Here is an 18,771-nt window from a genome sequence, read left to right as displayed (position 1 = left end):
GTTCACCTTCGACTCTACTTTGAAGAGTCCTTTATCTAGGATCTCTTTCTTAGCCTTGGGGGGAACAGGCGGCATGCTGCGGCCGCCTGCAAGAAGGGGCGGATTCCTGTTCCACCTGTTGAAGCGCTTGTTCAGCTCTGTGTCTGAACTCTCAATGATAAGGAAGGTGCTCCGCCAGTCCTTCCATTTGTTTGCTTTACCTCTCGTCATGAGGTAGCCCCTGTGGCTCGTCAATTGATACCAGCCGGTACCACCTGCCTTAGGGGTCCGGCTGAGGTAGTTCATGTGGGCGAAAGCCTCGAATTTCGGCTCCACCCCGTGCAGTTCGCACCCGGCCACATAGCCGAGTACGTTGACCCAGGAGTTCGGGGCTAACTGCCATAACCCCAACTCATACCCATCCAAGATCCGCTGAACAGCCGGATGTAGTGGGAAGCGCAGCCCAGCCTTGATGGCCGCCTCGTAGCAGCCAAAGCAGGCGCCATCATAACTGGTACCAGCCGGCCAGACGACTGTGTCTTCTGGATCCGGCACGAACACTAAAAAGTCGGGGCCCATTTTGTGGTTTGCGATAAAGCTCTCCACTTTCTCTTGCATAGATGTGATCTGGCCCCGAGGTACCGTGCAGTAGTAGGGGGTATTTTGCTCTCGGTGAGAGGCGGATGGCTCCGCCCAATCGTCCCCCTTCTCAACTGCGTGAGAAAGCCTCGCCTCTTGTAGGCGACTGTTTTTCTCTTCTGTGTCCAGAGAAGCATGGCCAGAAGAGCTAGACTCGGAATCGTCCTCTGACGAGTCCGAAGAGGACGACTCCTCCCCTCTCCCGGAGGGGCCCACCTCTTCTCCTTTAAAAGGAGCAGGAGAGAATGTAGAATTGTCAACTGTAAAATGGGAAGGGGTCACTTTGACTCCTCCCTCAGAACTGCTGGCTTTCAAGCCGCTTTGTTTCACTTCCACATCTGGCGCCTGGTCAGATGTTTCACTAATCGGCACCCTGTGGGAGGAGCCGTCTGAGTTTGAGATCCTGGCAGTCTTTTTTGTTCTGGCCATCATGCTCTGCATAGACACAGATACAGTCGGACTTTGTATAAAGGGCAAAGATGGGTCCAGAAAAGGGCAGGCGGCACTCCTAGTCCTAGATTCAGCCGTCCTCGGTGACCGGCTGATCACTAACCTAGGTCGTGTCGTGTGCTTCCGTGGTGCCATTTCAAAAAAAGAATAAAGTAAAGAGAAAATTAAGAGTAAGAGAACCGACGGTTACCTGAACGAGTGACGATTGATGAAGTTCTGAAAATCCTTTGCAGTCGGCTTGTCAGAGCAGGCGGTTGGCAGAAAGGGTCCAAAATGTCAGAGCAAGTTCAGGGGTCCGAATGTTCTCTCACAAAGTTTTCAAGTGTGAAAATGACCGAAGTCAACACTCCTTTATATAGGCGAAGTGAGAAGGCGAAGGGTCACTTCCAGAATTCAAAATTTTGGCGGGAGAATCTCTCGGCCTCTCGCCGAGTGACACCTGTAGCAGGCCGTCGCCTGTTACAGGGCGATACCTGTCACAGGTAACACGTGACCAGTCACGTGCCACCTGTGAGGGGCCAATGATTAGGGGATTTTTCCCCACCAATCATCATCTGACAAGTGGACCAATCAGGTTCTGCCATGTGTCCGTCACATGGGCCAATAGGAGCCTGCCACGTGTCAAGCAATGATCCGTCCACTATGGACCAATTACGACACGACACGTGTCCTTCCCATGACACCTGGGATAACCGGTCACCTAGGCCCAACTTCCGTGGGAAGCCCAATCAGCCCAAGGTTAACCTAAACCTAGATTGGCACGTTTCCCGAGGTTATAAATACCTCCCTTAATCCTCATTAAGGGAGATTACGCAGATTACACACATTAAACTCTCTCACCTAGAGAGACCCAATCACTTTAATTTCCGCATTAATTACTCCTTAATCAAGTACTAACTTGACCGTCGGAGGCGGATCTCCAATCATCCGGAGCATCCGTTTGTTTTGCAGGTACAGGCGCCCGGTTCCAGTCTCGGAATTGTAACTCTCCCGCAGGACATCAGAAAACCCCGAAACACCTCTTAATTAGACTTATTTAGTCATTCAATTCTTTGAGATTAATAAATGCATGTTTTATGCATTGGCTCATATTTCCCTTTCAAAAAAAAAAAAAAAAAAATTGAAGGAAAACCGTGATTTTCATAATCTAATTTTTGTTACCTCACAAAACAAAAAATAGGCGTATTAATGAAAGTTTAGCCACTAAAGAGTATTAAATTGTTGATGTTGATTTGAAAAATTGATGGACGATGATTGGAATGTCTTCTGAGTAGGATTTGGTAGACGGTTTAAAATGATGAATCCTTATTTAGAAAAAGGTTGAAAATAAACCTAATTTGGGAAAAAGTAGAGTAGGTGATATATGCAGAAACTTTTCACCTAACTCTCTAACTCACATTAGTAAAGTTAGTAGTGACCACGAAGCTTGCGTAAATTTGTTGCCTAATTTAGATTTTAATATAGTGATTTTAGGTTATAAATTTGTACAAGTAATTGATTTTTTTTTTCTTTAGATTTTTATATTATTATGTACTTTCATCTATAAAAATAGGAATCCTTTCATTAAAAAAAAAATCCTTTAAAAATACTCCGTAAGTTATTTTTTCTTTTACTTTAATTCTATTGGGTAAGAACATCTCTCAATAAATTAGTTCTCATTCTTCTCAATCACTCAATGTCACAATGAAAACTATGTAATGCAAGACTATATCATTCAGAAACAACGAAAGTATAGCTATTTGATTTTTTAAATAAAAGTTTTGGGAAATTGCAAAGTGTATACACCATATGATGCAGATGAATAAAATGAGTATACATAATAAAAACATTTGGCTAATCCACCTCTGCACTTTTCAATTTTATTTTCAAGGTAAAGGAGGGAAGGAAATTTATTATTGGAAGCAATATACTACTCCAATATCACAGAATCATATTCATAGATATTAGTCACACATTGTCATTTGTAAAGAATTAGTAGTCTAACTTGTTACGATATCACCTAGTACCTAGTACAGAGTAAGTGTTAAGAACAAATGACAACTTTTTCAAACATCCTAAATTGCAGAATTTAAAACAAAATAAAGGAAGACAGCTTTTTCAGATATCCGCAGCAACTTATTGTTATAGATTATTGATCTATTACAATATTGATCTGAAAATGGTTCAATATGTAATAGATTATTGATCTGAAACCTTAATGTCATCTGCAGCAACTTTACAGTCTCCAGTGATCACTGAACACTTAATCGACAACAAGGTGAAAGGAAGTCTCCAGTGATCACAGAACACTATTTACAACATGGTGAAATGATGTCTCCAGTGATCACTGGAACACTTACAACAAAGTGAAAGGATACCATTTTTACAGCTTGGACCGTCCTGTATTTCGCCCAGCTATAAAGTCCTGCATTTTCTTAAACTGCTCTTTTGTCATTCCATCATAATAACTATGAGCCCTCGCCTGCAAGATAGAAGCATAGTTTACATGGTAAGTTATAAGCAGATGACACATATCAATTGGAAATGAACATGACAAACATTACAGATTCATCAGTTAAAATTCCCTCAGAGAAAAATGAGATACAATTACTACATTGTATCAGCAACTTCTTTCATTACTAGAATTATGTACAGTTCAAATGGAACAAATATAAAACAATAATTAAACAACCCTATACAGTTAGAACTTGGGAATATGTGCACATTCTCAAGTTCTCCAATTGATCAGATGATATATAAACAATGAGCTCCAGCCCACGATCAAATAGATTCTTTAATTGCGATAGAGGAGATAACATATTTACATGGCATTAACAACCAGTCAAATGCAAAACGGGAAGCAACAAAAAACTCACACAGTATAATTATATGGCAGAAAGTTGGTATGTAAAGCTCTGGAAACAAGACCAGTGTTCTTACAACCACTTGCCCTTCTCCCACGTCAGCTTAAACGGGAAAGAGAACTTTAAGCTTTACCAAGTAATACCCTTTTGAAAGAAAGCATGCTGAATTTGATTATCATTACAATTCAGAACAATATAGCTTCATTGGGGATGTGGAAGTCATGCAATTATACTAATAATAAGCAAGGCTCTCACCAAATTAATGAACTAATTACCCTCAGAGCTCAGCCAGAAAACAAAGAAATCAACAAAAAGCCCATGAGCTCAGAAAAGATAAATACCTTTTCCAGTGCAAGTGCATCACCCAAGCTGAGCTTCAGACCATCATTTATGACTGATTTATACCGCAAAACAAGGTCTTGGTTGTTCTTTGCAATTGAAGTTGCGATTTCCTGAGCTTTTTTCATCAATTCACTGACTTCAACTACGTGATTAACAAATCCCAATTTTTCACCCTGCTCTGCAGTCAAAGGAGTGGCAGACAGTGACACTTCACGAGCTTTATTTGGCCCTATAATGCGAGAAAGCTTCTGTGAGAGCCCCCATGAAGGAAATATCCCAAATCTGCAGTATTAGCACAGATGAAAATGATAGTGAATGAACTATGAACAAATTATTACACAAAAATTATGAGCACTACTGCACTAGCAACTGAAGCTAAATAAAAGGGCATGTTTCCAGTGAGAACATACAGTAGTTTTCTGCCACACACACACACACACACAAACCAAAAAAAAAGTTACAATTTAATTTAAAATTATTATACTGACTTTTAGCTTCAACTTAATGATAATGGCCAAGGAGAGGAAGAAACAACAAATTAATAAAATTATGCGTTTGGTAAGGCATTCACAGAGGAAGGGGAGGTGAGAAAAAGAAAAGGCTTGCATTATTCTTTGAAATCTTTCTAACATTGTTTGGAAGTTTTAGCTTATCAAATTCCCTTCTCTCATTCCACGTCTAAAAAAGGGAAAGCAGACCCTTTAGTTTCACTTTCTTCCAATTCCTAATCTGTTAATCTCATAAAGCATGTGAGTTATGCAATCTTGGTTGATCTGCCAGATTCAAAGTAATCTGGAACTAGCCTCCTTAATTTTTTCCACATGTTTTCATCCTCCCCTAACTTTATGATCACTAAACTTGCTGCATTTATTTTCCAAGATGAGAGAATGTATTACATATTTCCACTTCAATTCCTCTTGTTGACTTTCCTCGTTTTGTTCCAGGTCTAATCCACAAATTGCAAACCCTTCTTTTGTTGATCCTGGACTGATCTGGATGCCTCTCTGTGGTATGCCTAGCTCTAGGATACCGATTATAGTTGCACCAGACTTTCCAATGGTCTCTCTAGCTTTCTGTCTGTTGCCCGGTGTTAGCTGTGCATTTTTTACTGGAAATATTCCGACAAGGTGGGCCTTTGAACAAACATACATGCTTACTATAATATTGATCAAACTCTCTAGGACAAGGATGTGCTCCATCAGTTGGCTAATGCACTACAATCTTATTGGCTACATTATTATTAATAATAAAAATAATATGGACATCATTTGCCTCATGAAACAAGCCACACTCATCTCCTTATCAAGAGTTCATAATTGTCATGCTATTGCTAAGCCCGTGCAACAAGTGAGCTACACAAAACCTGTTTAGCAAGTTGAGCCACACAATTGTTCCCAACTCTATAAGAGTTATGTAAACAAATAGTTCTGCATAAACTCTCTTAAACCGTAATTGAAACATCATTAAGTTCTTAGCAAGTAGATTTTCCATATTACATAGTTCCACATGCCTAATAATTAAATCCTCCAGGAAATGCACACAAACCTGATATGCCTGATTAGTAGGTAAAAATTATAGCAACTCTATATATAGTTCTATATCTCCTAATTAGCCCCAACTTGCACTCTAATTTCCCATCTATTTTAGCAAATGTATCATTCCTTATTTCCTAAACTTCACACTTGACATTCCAATTACACTCCTAAGTGCGCATAAATCTACGTGCACCCAAGACTATGTTTTTATCACATTCAGAGAGCCCCAAATCACATTTGTTGGACAACTGCAAGTTCCATCACTCACTCTGTCATACCAAGAGTTACGTACACCCAAGACTATTTCTGCTCATTCGGACAGCTCCCAATCACACTTCCAGGATTTATTAATTAATTAACACTATAGCAATCCAAATACCAGCATATAAAACATTGACATAACAATTTGATTAACAACATTCCCCATTTCCTAGCAATATATTTCTATATCAATAAAATCAAAACCCAGATATCAAATTACTCCCATAAACAAGAATCATGCTCCAAAATTCCAATAAATTATCAACAATTACATAAACCCAATTCATGAATCACCCCAAAAATTAAAACAAAATAAAAAAAATCATTACCTAGCATGAGTATCAATAAACTTGGTGTTTTTAGCAGCAACAATCAAATCACAAGCAAGAGCAATCTCAAAACCAGCAGTAACAGCAAACCCAGAAATAGCCCCAATTATAGGCTTCTTACACCGCTCCATCTGAGCCACAGGATCACCCTCAACATCCTTAACATCACCTTTGAATACGTCTTCCGCAGCAGTCAGATCAACCCCAGAACAGAAGGCCCGACCCGAACCCGACAAGATGATGACTTTGACGGATTCATCTGCGTTGAGGGATTTGAATGCTTGAGCTAATGATCTCATCATGGATTTGGTCAACGAATTCAGGGATTTGGGTCGGTTTATTATTACTTGGGCTATACCAGTTGAGGGTTCTTGGGTTACGATTATCAGATTTTCTGATGTGGGTTTCTCCATTGTTGCCGGATTTGGTTGAAGGTGGAAAGAGAAAATGTTTTTTTTTGGTTGTTTTTTTTTTTTATATTTGCTGTGAGTCGATGAGATGAACTATTGGTTGATCAAGGCGGGAGCGATTGAGAGACTAGGACTCCAGGAGGGTGATGTTGGAGAGTGTGCCAAATGATCAATTGAGTCTTGGGTAGAGACTATACCCGACAATCTTGACCCAATTCATGACTTAAAAATTGACCCAAAATCCAAAATCTAATATAACTCAAAATTGACCCAATCCATAACATGTCCGAATCCTGAATTAACGCAACTCGAAACGAATGTTAGCTGATCCAAAATGACCCGACCTAAATAATTCGTCTGCCAGATTTAGCAGAGACTCGAGAGTTGGGCGTTCAAGCTCACAGGCTCCAACAGGAGATACCTAAATTGGGCCAAGCAAAAGTCATGCAACACCCCCAGAATTCGAGTCTTTTAAAATAATAGAGTAACCTGTTTAACTTTCAAAACTCAACCATCGAATCTTGAGAGTGTTACTGTTACACTTATTTTCCATAGAAAACAAATGCAAAGCAAAACAAAATACAATTTGATAAACTAAGTAGTCTAAGTGGTGGCAAATAAAATAGTCAATACATCCAAACTGTAAAACATTTAAATAAAGTAAAAAAAAAAAGGAAAATTACTAAGTTCGGAAGTAAACTAAATTGTCTTAGCTACGTGTTTATTCTAACGTCTCCTCACACGTAATCGAGTACCCTCTTACCAACCTGCAGAATAAATCAGAAACAAGAAAAGAGAGAAAACTCCCAAAATAAGATAAACTGAGTAATTCCAACTCCATCCCGTAAAATAAATAATTTTAGTTCGAAAACATTTTATACATAATACAAATACATAGACATTATGATATTAAACCATTACCACATTGTCACATAACACTTTTATTACTTATTATTAAGAAAGGGAAAGAGAATGTCAGTAAGCCGGGACTAGTCCCTGTCACCACCTACTTTAAAGAGGGTCACGCGTGACCCCAAATGACCATGAAAATAAACAAAATGTCCCTAGTGTGCACACCCTTCACTAATACCCAGTGATTAGGAGGAAGACTAAACAACAATGTACGTTAATTTAAACCAACTAGTAGCAACCATAACTACTAGTGGGCAACCTGTTCTTCACCCTTTCGGGTTTCATTTCCCTTCTTAATTGTAATGTAGATTTAATAGATTAAATTATCCGATCACATTGCACACAAGTATTGCACAAATCAATTTAATCCCAAGTAACAATATTTCAATTTTAGTATTATTAGAACATAGTCATTTTACATGACATACGAATTACCACTCATTTCCCAATAGGCCTTAGAGACCATCAATTACATATAATCAATCATCTAATTCCCAAGATTTTAATTATATTAAAAAACTCATATGATATCAATTATTTAAATTTTCGAAAATACTTATACTAGTACACAAAATATAGAAAACTAGTATAAATATGATTCCACTTATCATACGATAACACACTCATCACATATAATTACATAAACACGTAGTTGGCACACAATATTTCAAAACAATTTCCTAACGGGATTCTAAAGATGATGAACATTGAAAATTACCTTGATCGTGCGTAAATCTCAAGGTAAGTAACCTCTAAAACGTTCACCTAGTAGCCTCCGTCTACAAATAAACAGATAAACGGGGTCTAAGTTAGTAATATCGTACACTACTCGCTATTAAGTAAGCAATCTGTAAAACCCATATAATCAAAATATAATAGTTACATACTAAAGTTTGGTTTTATAAAAACAATGATCTTTAAACCAAGATCATGAGTTTTATACGAGTAAAACAATTTAAGGCTACTCCACCCAAAACTATTCAATCATTACTTACTGACAAAACCTATACCATTAATTCCTTTTCTTTTCTTTTTTTCGAAAACCACTGTAAATGTAAGTGCAAAATAACGCAATAATTGTATAAAATAAGGAAGCAAAATCCATTTTGTCATTGTAAAATATCTAGTAACGGAGGAAAATTTTGAGGATCAAGCTAAAACACCAAAATCAAAACCCTAGATTTTGTTTTTAGGGTTTCGACATTCGTGGTGGTTCAGTTGGGGTGGAGATGGCGCCGGGAGGGGCGAAATCGGTTCGCCGACGCAAGAAAGGGAAGTTTGGGCGCCGATCGGTGGTTAGAAAAGGGTTTTTCGAAGGAGATAGGTTGTTTCGCGGCCGGTGGTTAGGTTGTTTCTTGGACACCGTGGTTCAAGGGAAAGGGAGTAGCGCCAACGAGTGGTATTCTGGTCGGATTCCGCTCGCGGCAGGTGATGTTCTGGTCGAATTCGCGCCGGCGAGGGGGTTCTGGTCAGATTTGCGCCGGCGGGTGGTGGCTGGCTGGTTTTTTTTTTTTTTTTTGATAATTAACTAAATAATTATTTTAAAATTAAATAATTAAAAAGGAACCAATTATAGGTTTCCACGTGACATTATTAGCCATAATGACTAATGGTGTTAACGTCCGTTAGTCATTAATGGCATACTGTAATTTTCATAAAACTAAAGAGTATATGGTGAATTTGAAAAATGTTGGTATTTGATGAATTATGTTAAAATTCAAGGGTATTTGGTGAAAAAACCGAGAAAAGAATGTTCTAGTAATTGAAAAAAATTACAAGATAATAGAGTGCTAACATCCCTCATATTGAAACTCAATAACTCATCCCTTAAGTACTCGACAAAACTAGACGATTGAAATATGGAATTTTCAAAAAAAAAAAAAAAAAAAACCTCGAATTCACAGAAATTCAAAATAAAGAAAACCTCGAATACACAGAATTTCAAAATAAACAAAACCTCGAATTAACGGAAAATTCATAATAAACAAAGGGTCTACTTTCCAAATATCTTGATTTAACAAAACATCGAATTTATGAAATTTCGAATTTTTTAAGGTTTTACTCCCATAAACAATCACAAACAACTGCTCATTCATTTAATCATTTAGGTTATTTGCAAAAATTCAATGGCAAACCTTTAATAAGTAAACAATTACATTTAAATTAAACAACCAATCTCAAATATTGAACATAATTTAGTCTAGAAAAGACAAAAGTAAGAAGGTTCTTACCAGAATAAACCGGTGTCACCGTAAAAATTTAAAAAACCTCAAACCATTGAAGAAGAGGGTTTTGGAGGAGTATTTACGGTTCTTCTATTGAGCCAATATTGTAAATTACGATGGACGATTGAGATTTGTCAACAAAAACCTTTCTTTTTTTTATTTTTTATCTAGCCCGTCTTGTCCATGGCTTGTAAACGAATAAGGGACCCCAATAACATGTCAAGTAACCCTTGTAATATTAACCGAGTAATCCCTACAACACATTTACACTAACTAAGACCATTATCAGCAATGAGGAGAAAACAAACCCCTCAATCTCTCTCTACCCACTTTCTCTCTCTTCCCATCCAATTCCTCTCATGAGAGGTTTTTTTTTTCTACACCAATGCTCTAAAAAAAAACTCCTCATCACTTTATCCTCCACTATTTACTATACCCCACCATAAATACACATCACCTTTTTTTTATCCTTTTTTTTTTAATAATGTTTATACTACATATTTAACTTTCCAATACAATTAAAAATATGTAATTTTTTTTTTCATTACATTTTAATTGTAATGTAATATTTTTTAATAATTTTTTAATTATTTTGGTAAATTTTTATTTTTTTTGTTTTATATTTGTATTTATTTAATGACGGGTAAAATTAATAAAAAAAACATTTTCAATATAATTTTGAATTTTACGCTCTTATTAGAATATAATAATTAATAAAAATTACAGCAATTATAGATTGTACGAAAGATGTTTTCTTAAACTTAAACGATTACATAATAAGAAGCACATTTTTGAAATGAACACATAAACGGCAATACAAATACATCGGATATTAAATAACAGTACGTTTACGAACTTAATAAAAGCGGTTTGAGCTAAAATAATACACGAGGACGAGTATTAAAACTTAAACACGATACGATTACATTCTACAACTTTGCTTATTCGGTCGTATTATGACGAAAGTTCTGCCATATGTGTTCTACTAAATCTTGTTTGAGAGACGAATGAATTTCTCTATCACGAAGGGCAATCCTCCTCTGAAAATACGCGTTGAAATCTATGTTGGGCGGCCGCCCGACGTTGAATTCAAATGGCTCGTTGTTATTCACCGTGGCACTTGTGCTCGGTCCCGCCCGCGCTGCTGGACGTTGTGGTCGATCTTCTTCGTAGTATCGTCTCAAAACATCTGCCCGTGTGTAGTTGTGTCGTTCATCCTCGACGATCATGTTGTGCATTATTATACAGGCTTTCATAATGTCACAAAGAATATCTTCGTCGAAGGCCAGTGCAGGTTGTCGTAGTATAGCAAACCTAGCTTGTAAAACTCCGAAAGCCCGTTCAACGTCTTTCCGAACTGCTGCTTGTTGATCAGCAAACAACTTATCTTTTTGAACTTGAGGATGTGTAATACCTTGTATAAAAGTTGGCCATTTCGGATAAATCCCATCTGCCAAGTAGTAGGCCAACTCATATTGATGTCCGTTTACCCAAAAATTTATTGGTGGTGCACGACCTTGTAAAACATCATCAAACACCGGTGAACGGTAAAGGACATTAAGATCATTACATGAGCCAGGCATTCCAAAGAATGCATGCCAAATCCATAAATCCTGATCAGCAACGGCTTCAAGAATGAGGGTTGCAGTCTTGCTACGACCAGCATATTGTGCTTTCCAAGCCGTAGGACAATTCTTCCACTCCCAATGCATGCAGTCTATACTACCAATCATGCCTGGAAACCCACGCAATTCATTTTGATGAAGGATTCTCCTTAAATCTTCATCTGTAGGTTTACGTAGATATTCACTTTCAAATTGTGAAATAACCCCCTGACAAAAATGTTGCAATGCATTCCTTGAGGTTGTTTGGCCGATACGTAGATATTCATCCACGACATCGGGGGCTACGCCATACGCTAACATTCTTATTGCAGCGGTGCATTTCTGCAACGGTGATAAACCAAGCTTTCCAGCTGCATTCGGACGTTGTTGGAAGAATTGATCCCCTTCAACCACCTTATTCATAATGCGACAGAACAAAGATCTTCGCATACGAAATCTACGGCGGAATTGGTTGTCGTTATACACTGCATTACTCGCAAAATAATCGTTATATAGTTGTACATGCCCTTTTTCTCTTTCCCTATCCCTTTTAGGCTCCGGAACATTTGCTATATCATTATTAAGCTGGGATTCTTGTGATGAGTGTTGGGGAATTAAAATATGAGGTAGGTGGTTAGCAGCATAATCATCAACTAACCGATCAAATTCAACGTTATTTGAGACGTCAGAAGAACTAGAGCTTGAGGTGGAGGAAATGAAAGACATGTTTTGGTTATGGTTTGATAGTTGGTTTGTTTGGGATTCTTTCCGTTTTGAATAACACTTGCATGTATATATAGTCCAAGTGACTATCAATGCATGTGAGTTGCTCTGATTTTGCATGTGAGTAACTCTGAATTGAAATTCATGTATCATTGCAATCTCTGCAATGAAATTGATGTGTCATGCATGTATATATAGTCCATATGACACTTCAATGCAATCTCTGCAATGAAATTGATGTGTCGTTGCACTCTAAATTGCAATTGAATTATAGATGCATGTGATGTATGACACTTGAACAGTTGATTTGACTAATCAACATAAAGCTGTGGAGATTTTATTGGGAGATGTTTATTTGTCATTAACCATTACATGTGATTTTTATTAAAAACAAATTTCATAAAGTAAATAATTTACTGCATAATTAATGTTATAAAAAACATAATTCATTTCACATTAATGTAAATAAAAAGGAGTACATCTTAACATTAATTAAAATAAAAAGGACTACATTAAACATTAATTAAATAAAAACAGTAGCAAACACATTAAGCTGATCTAAATTACATGTTCCTTCTACCATAGAGTAGTGCACGTAATTCTTCCTTGTAAGCCTCTTCATCAGGAGTTAGGTCCGGTCCCTTTGCCATTAGATCTTGCAGCATTTCGTAGTTAAGCCTTCTCTCTTGAATTTCGACTTGTTTTTGGTGAAGCTCTACTTGTTTTTGCTTCCTTCTTTCCCTTTCCATGTCGAAATCCATCTTCTTCAACCGCATTTGTGCCTCGATTTCCCTCGTAGCATTATTCTGCTTTAATTGCTCGGTAATGTTTGAGACGTCAACAACCACTCCTTTTCCCTTATTACGCCTGGACTTTGCCTTTTTAACGCCATCAGGTCGAGCAAGACCCCCAGAAGTGAAACCGGTAACGTGAACAACATCTTCATCATCAGTTCTACACCGCTTTTCACTTCCACTACTGTCATCCTCGACAGCATCACCGCAAGCTAATCTTTCCTCTCTTGACAACGCCCATCTCAGTTTTGTCCTCCACTTCGGGTCATTTTTAACCATTTCCCAACCATGGTGACAATTAAAATTATGTGGAGTAGGCTTGGAGGAAATATAGAATAACTTACTTGCATTATTAATTCGGTCTGCTTCGTTGTAACCACTTCCATTTGCCCTACCAGCTTCGTCATAGCAACTACTCCATTGTATTAAATCAGTTGCCATCCTTCTCCAACGGCTTTCCAAACTCCTCAAAGGTCTTGGCGGCAGGATGTGGGGTCTCTCAGCCTGTGCTTGATCATATGCTGCAGATATTTTTCGCCATAGCGCAGCTGCTTTTTGGCTTGTACCAACAATTGCATCCTCACTGAATTGAAGATACAAACCAATTAGAGCTTCATCCTCCGCAACAGACCACATTCGACTTCCTTTTGTTAGTGGTTGGTTTTGATTCACAGACACTCTTGAAGGAGGTGGAGAGTATTGAGGAGTGTCTGGAACATTTTCTTCCATTTCATCATCTAATTGAGAATCGGTGCCTTGATAAACAAGAGGTGAATGTGGTTCATAGGTAGTGTTTTGGAAAGGAGTTTGATGAGGTGTTTGTTGTGTTGAATTTTGCAAAGAATTGTTTCCAAGCCTTTGTAGGAAAAGCTGAAATCGAGGATTAGTGACAAAATCATCACCCAAATCAGAGAAATGATTAGAAAAATTAGGGTTATTAGGATCCATAAGTTAATAGAGTAGAAAAGTAATAAAGCTTTTTATTTTTGGAAAAAATAAATAAAGCTTTAAACAATAATTAGTAAAAAAATCAACAATTACTAAAAGAACAAAAACTAAATTATATTTTCAAAAAATAAAAACAGCTACAACAACAATAATATTAATGATAATTATAATAATAATAATGATAATAACAATAATAATAATAATAATAATAATAACACTAATAATAATAATAATAATAATAATATTTTTTTTTCAGAAAAACGTAAATAATAATTATAATAATAAGAAGTGAGGATTAGGAAATTAGTGAATATAGGAGATTTTTGGTGTTTTTGAAAGTATATCAAAATATATCAAAATGCATGTCTATTTATAGAGAAAAAAATTTTATGGCCGTTGGTGAATTTTTTTTTTTTTTTTTTTTATATTTTTAACGGCAATATTACCGTTTTTTTAACATAACCGTTGGGAAAAAGAGAAAAAATCTGATTGGCTCAATTACATGGGACTGACGCGTGTCGCCTCCTCATTCGTTGCTCTGACGCGCGCCAGTACCCATGCATTTTAAATTTTTTTTGCTGGCAACGAAACCAAACGGCGTCGTTTTTGATGCATGCAGCACCAAAACACGTCGTTTTGGTTCTTTTCTCAGCAAATTGAAGCAAGTGGCGTCAGCAGCTCGTGGGCCCCACACAATCACTATTCATTCTTAAATCCCCTCAAGTTATGAGCGTTTTTCATTCTCCTCAAGGATGAGAGGAATTATCCTCATTGTTGTAGAGTACGGTTTTTTTTTTAACACCTCAAGTTTCTCTCGTGAGGGTTTTTTCACTCACTGCTGGGAGTGCTCTAAGTAACCCTTATAACATTGACGAAGAACCCCTGCACCATTAAACGAGTAACCCTTTAACACTAACGAAGTACTACACGATGTGGCCAGCTACATGTAAGAATTTGTGTTTTTTATCACTTTTTTTAATGGTTTTTATAAAAAGGTTTGGTTAATTTATTTTTTGGGTCGAAATTAGTCTAATTTCCATTATTTTCAACCCTTATTCTTATTATTATTATTTTTTACTAAATTTGTATTCTTACAAAAAAAATATACACAATGAGGGTAAATCATCTTCTTGATTAATATGAGGCTTTATATTTCAGCGATATATGCTGAGTTATATTCAATGATTATAGCTCCAATGAAATAAACCTTTGATTGATCTAAGGTTTATGTATTTGTTAAATTTAGCTTTTGTTTGTACTCGTCAAAAAAAAGAAGATTTTATTTGTAAATGTCATATGGTTATTTTATTAATGAATTGGTTTATTTTTTTTTTTTTAAAAAAAAAAACCTTATACCACATACTTTACCCATTCTTTACTCGTAAGAACATTTGACAAATGCAAGTTAAACACTTTGCTAATTGCTCTTTTAAAATAATAATTGCAAATTGTAACCCAATAAGTGTTATAAAATACGGAATAGTTGATCAGCACCCATATTTATTTTCCTAACCAAGCAATTTTCACGCATGGAAATTCAAAGTACGCAAACAGAGGTAATTTAATGCATGCAAAACTAGATGTTCTAGTCGTTTTTTTTTTGCCAATAAAAGATAAAAAAGGAAAAAACGTGCCACTCAATTGATATCATTTAATATCAAATAAAAAAAAAGTTAAATTGCAATACTATTTGATTTAATAAAAAAATTATTCAAAAAAGATATTGCTTAGGCCAATAGGCTAGTAAACATATGAAATGAAAGGCAAACTTCATAACAACATTTAAAAACATGCATAAATAGTTAAATACTCAACAATTTTCTAAAACTTGTGCCACAATAAATCAATATTAATTTAAAATCTAAATACAAACTTAATGAAACAAGTTGGAAGCTCCCACTGACCCCCTTATTCACCCATAAAATTTGACATTAATTATAAATTTACACATAAAGCTCACGCTTAAGAAGCCATGATAAATCTTACTATATATCATTAAACATAACTAAGTCCAACAAATTAAATTAAACTAGTTGAACTTTGAAAATTCAAAGGGGCTCACATAAAATGTATGTAGTAAAAAAGTAAAACATATACTCGATCTCTCTTGAAAGGACAAAGGGAGCATGTACGTGCACAAATTTAATTGTGAGTCAAAGCTTGAAATGTGGAAGGGCCGAGGTGCCATCAAGTCCTTTATTTAGGGAGTAGGTATTATACTCTTTCACCGTGATGTCACGATACTTTGGAGGATTTGTATCGGAGAGTAATTCTTTAATGGGCCCAAACCTTGTAGAAGTCTCTTGAAAAAATGTGGTGAAAAAGGATGCCACTGATATTCTTGGTCCTTTATAGTTAGCTAGTACTCTGTGTTCCACACTTTTGAATTTGTCGTTTGATACTAACTGAAAATAAAACTATGCATTAAACTCGTAACTCAATTAATTGTCGTCTCAAAATATGCATTAACACTTATTTACCTGTAAGTGATCACCTATATTAATGACTAAAGCTCCAGGAGTAGGAGGAACATCAACCCAATGGTCTTGATGAAGAACTTGGAGACCGCCAATTTGATCTTGTAACAAAATAGTTAAGAAGACACTATCAGCATGCTTTGCAGTACCCATTGTCAATTCGGGTTGTGGGCAACCCGGATAATAATGACCCGAAACGTTTAGGCCTTCGGCACAACCCATGTCATATAAATGGGTTTGTTGCAGCCCAAGTGAATCTGATAATAGCCCAAACAACACTTTTCCAAGTTTCATCACTTGACTTGTATACTCCGGTAGTATCTCCCTGCATATCCATAATCAAATTTTAACTTATGATAATCTTTGACGTTATACACTTAATTGGGACAAGCAACTGTCACCTTTTTGTAAAATAAAATAGTTTTGCAACACATGATACTTTCTAATTTGCGTGGAATTTATATCTAGTTGGAATTTTACATCAATTGTCTTAACCGACCTTTCCTAAATTTAGGTACGTTATTAATTAATATTTTTTTACTACGCTTCTACTTAAAAATTGATGAAAGAGTTCAAGGATTATAAAAGTGTATGATAATATAGTTATATTATATATAATGTTTTTTTTTTTTTTTGGAGTGAGGGATAACTCAGTTGGTAAGAGCTTTCTTCCCGGTTCCAGGTGATCTTGGGATTGATTCTCATCCCCGCTCTAGTGGCTCATATAAACCAAAAATTTATAATGTTTTTTTTATTATTTTTATTTATGCCATTTCTTAAGTAGATGAAATAATGTGACAACTAATTCTAAATACTAAAAGTAGAACGAGATATTATAAGGGACAAACCTGCAAGGGGGAGGCAACTCATCAGGACGAGGAGGATTAGGAACCATTGTACAACCAAAAGTGTCTCTCCAATTAGTTGCAGGTCCAGTATAAAGATCAGCATTGCTATGATAAGTAAACCTCTTATTGGCATAATCCCTTGAATAGTAAGCTTTCTTAACCTCATCATCAAGTTCAAAAAACTCTTTTACTCCTTTCAACGTCTCCTCCATAACTATCACTGGAATCCCATGATTTATCACTTGAAAAAATCCCCATGTCTCCGAGGCTTCTCGAATCTTATCAACTATCATCTTCTTATAATCCAAATCATTTTCGCTCGCGCGAAGATCAATGATTGGAAATTGAAATCTAGCATCATCAACATTAGAAGTGCTGGTTTTTTGAGGTAGAGGTCGTTTAGAAATTGGGTGAATGAAGATGGAGGGAATTGTTGTAACACCAGCATCAACAATTCCTTTAACTCCTAATTTTGTTTCATCAAATGCTCTTAATTGTGCTTCTCGATCACTTTTAGTGGACATCTTATTTTGTTTTGGTTGGCTAAGGTTAATACACTTGGAATGTAATATCAAGATTTGGTTATCAGCTGAAATAAAAGTGGACATAAGTTGTAAGAATATATATGGTTGCAAAGGCTATAAACGACAAGATTAAAGTTTATTTTTTTCCACTATGTCATCTTTTCTTGGACTCCAAGGAGTATATCTAATCTAACAATAAAAAATAAGAAATGAAGAAGAATACATGTTTGTGTTTGATTCTTTGACTGACCAAGTGGATGACTCCTAATAAGTTGCTCGTAGTACCTATGTAAAGTCGGCATACATGGCCGGGTTACACCATCACGAGGGTTGGTTAAGCACAATACAAAAGTGATCTAATCAGATACAAATTCATCACAAGTTTGACACGACATAAGAAGCACAATAATGATGAAGTACTTGTTAACCTGATGAAGCATTTTCACTACTTATTTAATATGGATACTTCCATTTTAACAAAAGTTTTTTTTTTTTTTTTTTTTTTTTTTTTTTTTTTTTTTTTTTTTTTTTTTTTTACACACACAGTTGCATAGTGTATTCAAGGTTTTTTTTATTTTTCATTTTGATGATTAAATGATATTATTGCTCATTTAATTATCAAATTTTCATCATTTCTTGCACCAAGATGTATTTAAAAAAATTTCATCACTTTGATTGTGCATGTTTGTTTGTTTATGCACAAACTTTTATTCTATTGTCAATTACTTAAAATTATAAAAAAAAAATAAATAATAATATTTAAAATATATATCGATACGCATTTAACAAGATGTACAAGTAATATAATAATGTTTATCATTATACGCTGTATAATATAGTTAAATAATGTATGAAGATAATTTAAGTACATATAAATAATCAATATAGACATATACGTAGTAGCTAGTAGTACACTAAAAATACGAGT

At 35.9% G+C, this 18,771-nt stretch overlaps 4 protein-coding genes across 4 annotated transcripts; all 4 read right to left on the bottom strand.

Moving 5' to 3' along the window:
* Window positions 1-3,147: 3,147 nt before the first annotated feature.
* On the bottom strand, window positions 3,148-7,193 carry LOC110697293 (probable enoyl-CoA hydratase 1, peroxisomal). Its single transcript, XM_021874666.1, has 3 exons — window positions 6,379-7,193; window positions 4,253-4,535; window positions 3,148-3,529 (listed from the first exon to the last, which is right to left on the bottom strand). The coding sequence occupies exons 1-3, from the start codon at window positions 6,789-6,791 to the stop codon at window positions 3,431-3,433; spliced, it is 795 nt and encodes a 264-aa protein (XP_021730358.1). The 5' UTR covers window positions 6,792-7,193; the 3' UTR covers window positions 3,148-3,430.
* A 3,673-nt stretch (window positions 7,194-10,866) lies between these two features.
* LOC110697393 (putative nuclease HARBI1) lies at window positions 10,867-12,255 on the bottom strand. Its single transcript, XM_021874770.1, has one exon. The coding sequence runs from the start codon at window positions 12,253-12,255 to the stop codon at window positions 10,867-10,869; it is 1,389 nt and encodes a 462-aa protein (XP_021730462.1).
* Window positions 12,256-12,815: 560 nt separating this feature from the next.
* On the bottom strand, window positions 12,816-13,994 carry LOC110697391 (glutathione S-transferase T3-like). The gene has a single exon (XM_021874769.1). It carries the CDS (start codon window positions 13,992-13,994, stop codon window positions 12,816-12,818), a length of 1,179 nt encoding a protein of 392 aa, XP_021730461.1.
* Window positions 13,995-15,585: 1,591 nt separating this feature from the next.
* On the bottom strand, window positions 15,586-18,002 carry LOC110697292 (1-aminocyclopropane-1-carboxylate oxidase homolog 1-like). The gene is made up of 3 exons (XM_021874665.1): window positions 17,320-18,002; window positions 16,475-16,796; window positions 15,586-16,399 (listed from the first exon to the last, which is right to left on the bottom strand). The coding sequence occupies exons 1-3, from the start codon at window positions 17,925-17,927 to the stop codon at window positions 16,148-16,150; spliced, it is 1,182 nt and encodes a 393-aa protein (XP_021730357.1). The 5' UTR covers window positions 17,928-18,002; the 3' UTR covers window positions 15,586-16,147.
* Window positions 18,003-18,771: the final 769 nt, after the last annotated feature.

The sequence above is a fragment of the Chenopodium quinoa genome, unplaced genomic scaffold, assembly GCF_001683475.1.
Source record: "Chenopodium quinoa cultivar QQ74 unplaced genomic scaffold, ASM168347v1, whole genome shotgun sequence".
NCBI classification, from domain to species: Eukaryota; Viridiplantae; Streptophyta; class Magnoliopsida; order Caryophyllales; family Amaranthaceae; genus Chenopodium; species Chenopodium quinoa.
This window is presented reverse-complemented; position numbering and strand designations above follow the sequence as displayed.

Excerpts from the sequence above, each read along its gene's own strand:
- LOC110697293 (XM_021874666.1), bottom strand. The coding sequence starts at position 6,791 with ATGGAGAAACCCACATCAGAAAATCTGATAATCGTAACCCAAGAACCC. Across the intron at positions 4,536-6,378 it reads TTTATTGATACTCATGCTAG|ATTTGGGATATTTCCTTCAT; the intron begins GTAATGATTTTT and ends CTAATACTGCAG. Across the intron at positions 3,530-4,252 it reads ATGCACTTGCACTGGAAAAG|GCGAGGGCTCATAGTTATTA; the intron begins GTATTTATCTTT and ends TCTATCTTGCAG.
- LOC110697393 (XM_021874770.1), bottom strand. The coding sequence starts at position 12,255 with ATGTCTTTCATTTCCTCCACCTCAAGCTCTAGTTCTTCTGACGTCTCA.
- LOC110697292 (XM_021874665.1), bottom strand. The coding sequence starts at position 17,927 with ATGTCCACTTTTATTTCAGCTGATAACCAAATCTTGATATTACATTCC. Across the intron at positions 16,797-17,319 it reads GAGTTGCCTCCCCCTTGCAG|GGAGATACTACCGGAGTATA; the intron begins GTTTGTCCCTTA and ends ATGGATATGCAG. Across the intron at positions 16,400-16,474 it reads ATATAGGTGATCACTTACAG|TTAGTATCAAACGACAAATT; the intron begins GTAAATAAGTGT and ends TTTTATTTTCAG.
- LOC110697391 (XM_021874769.1), bottom strand. The coding sequence starts at position 13,994 with ATGGATCCTAATAACCCTAATTTTTCTAATCATTTCTCTGATTTGGGT.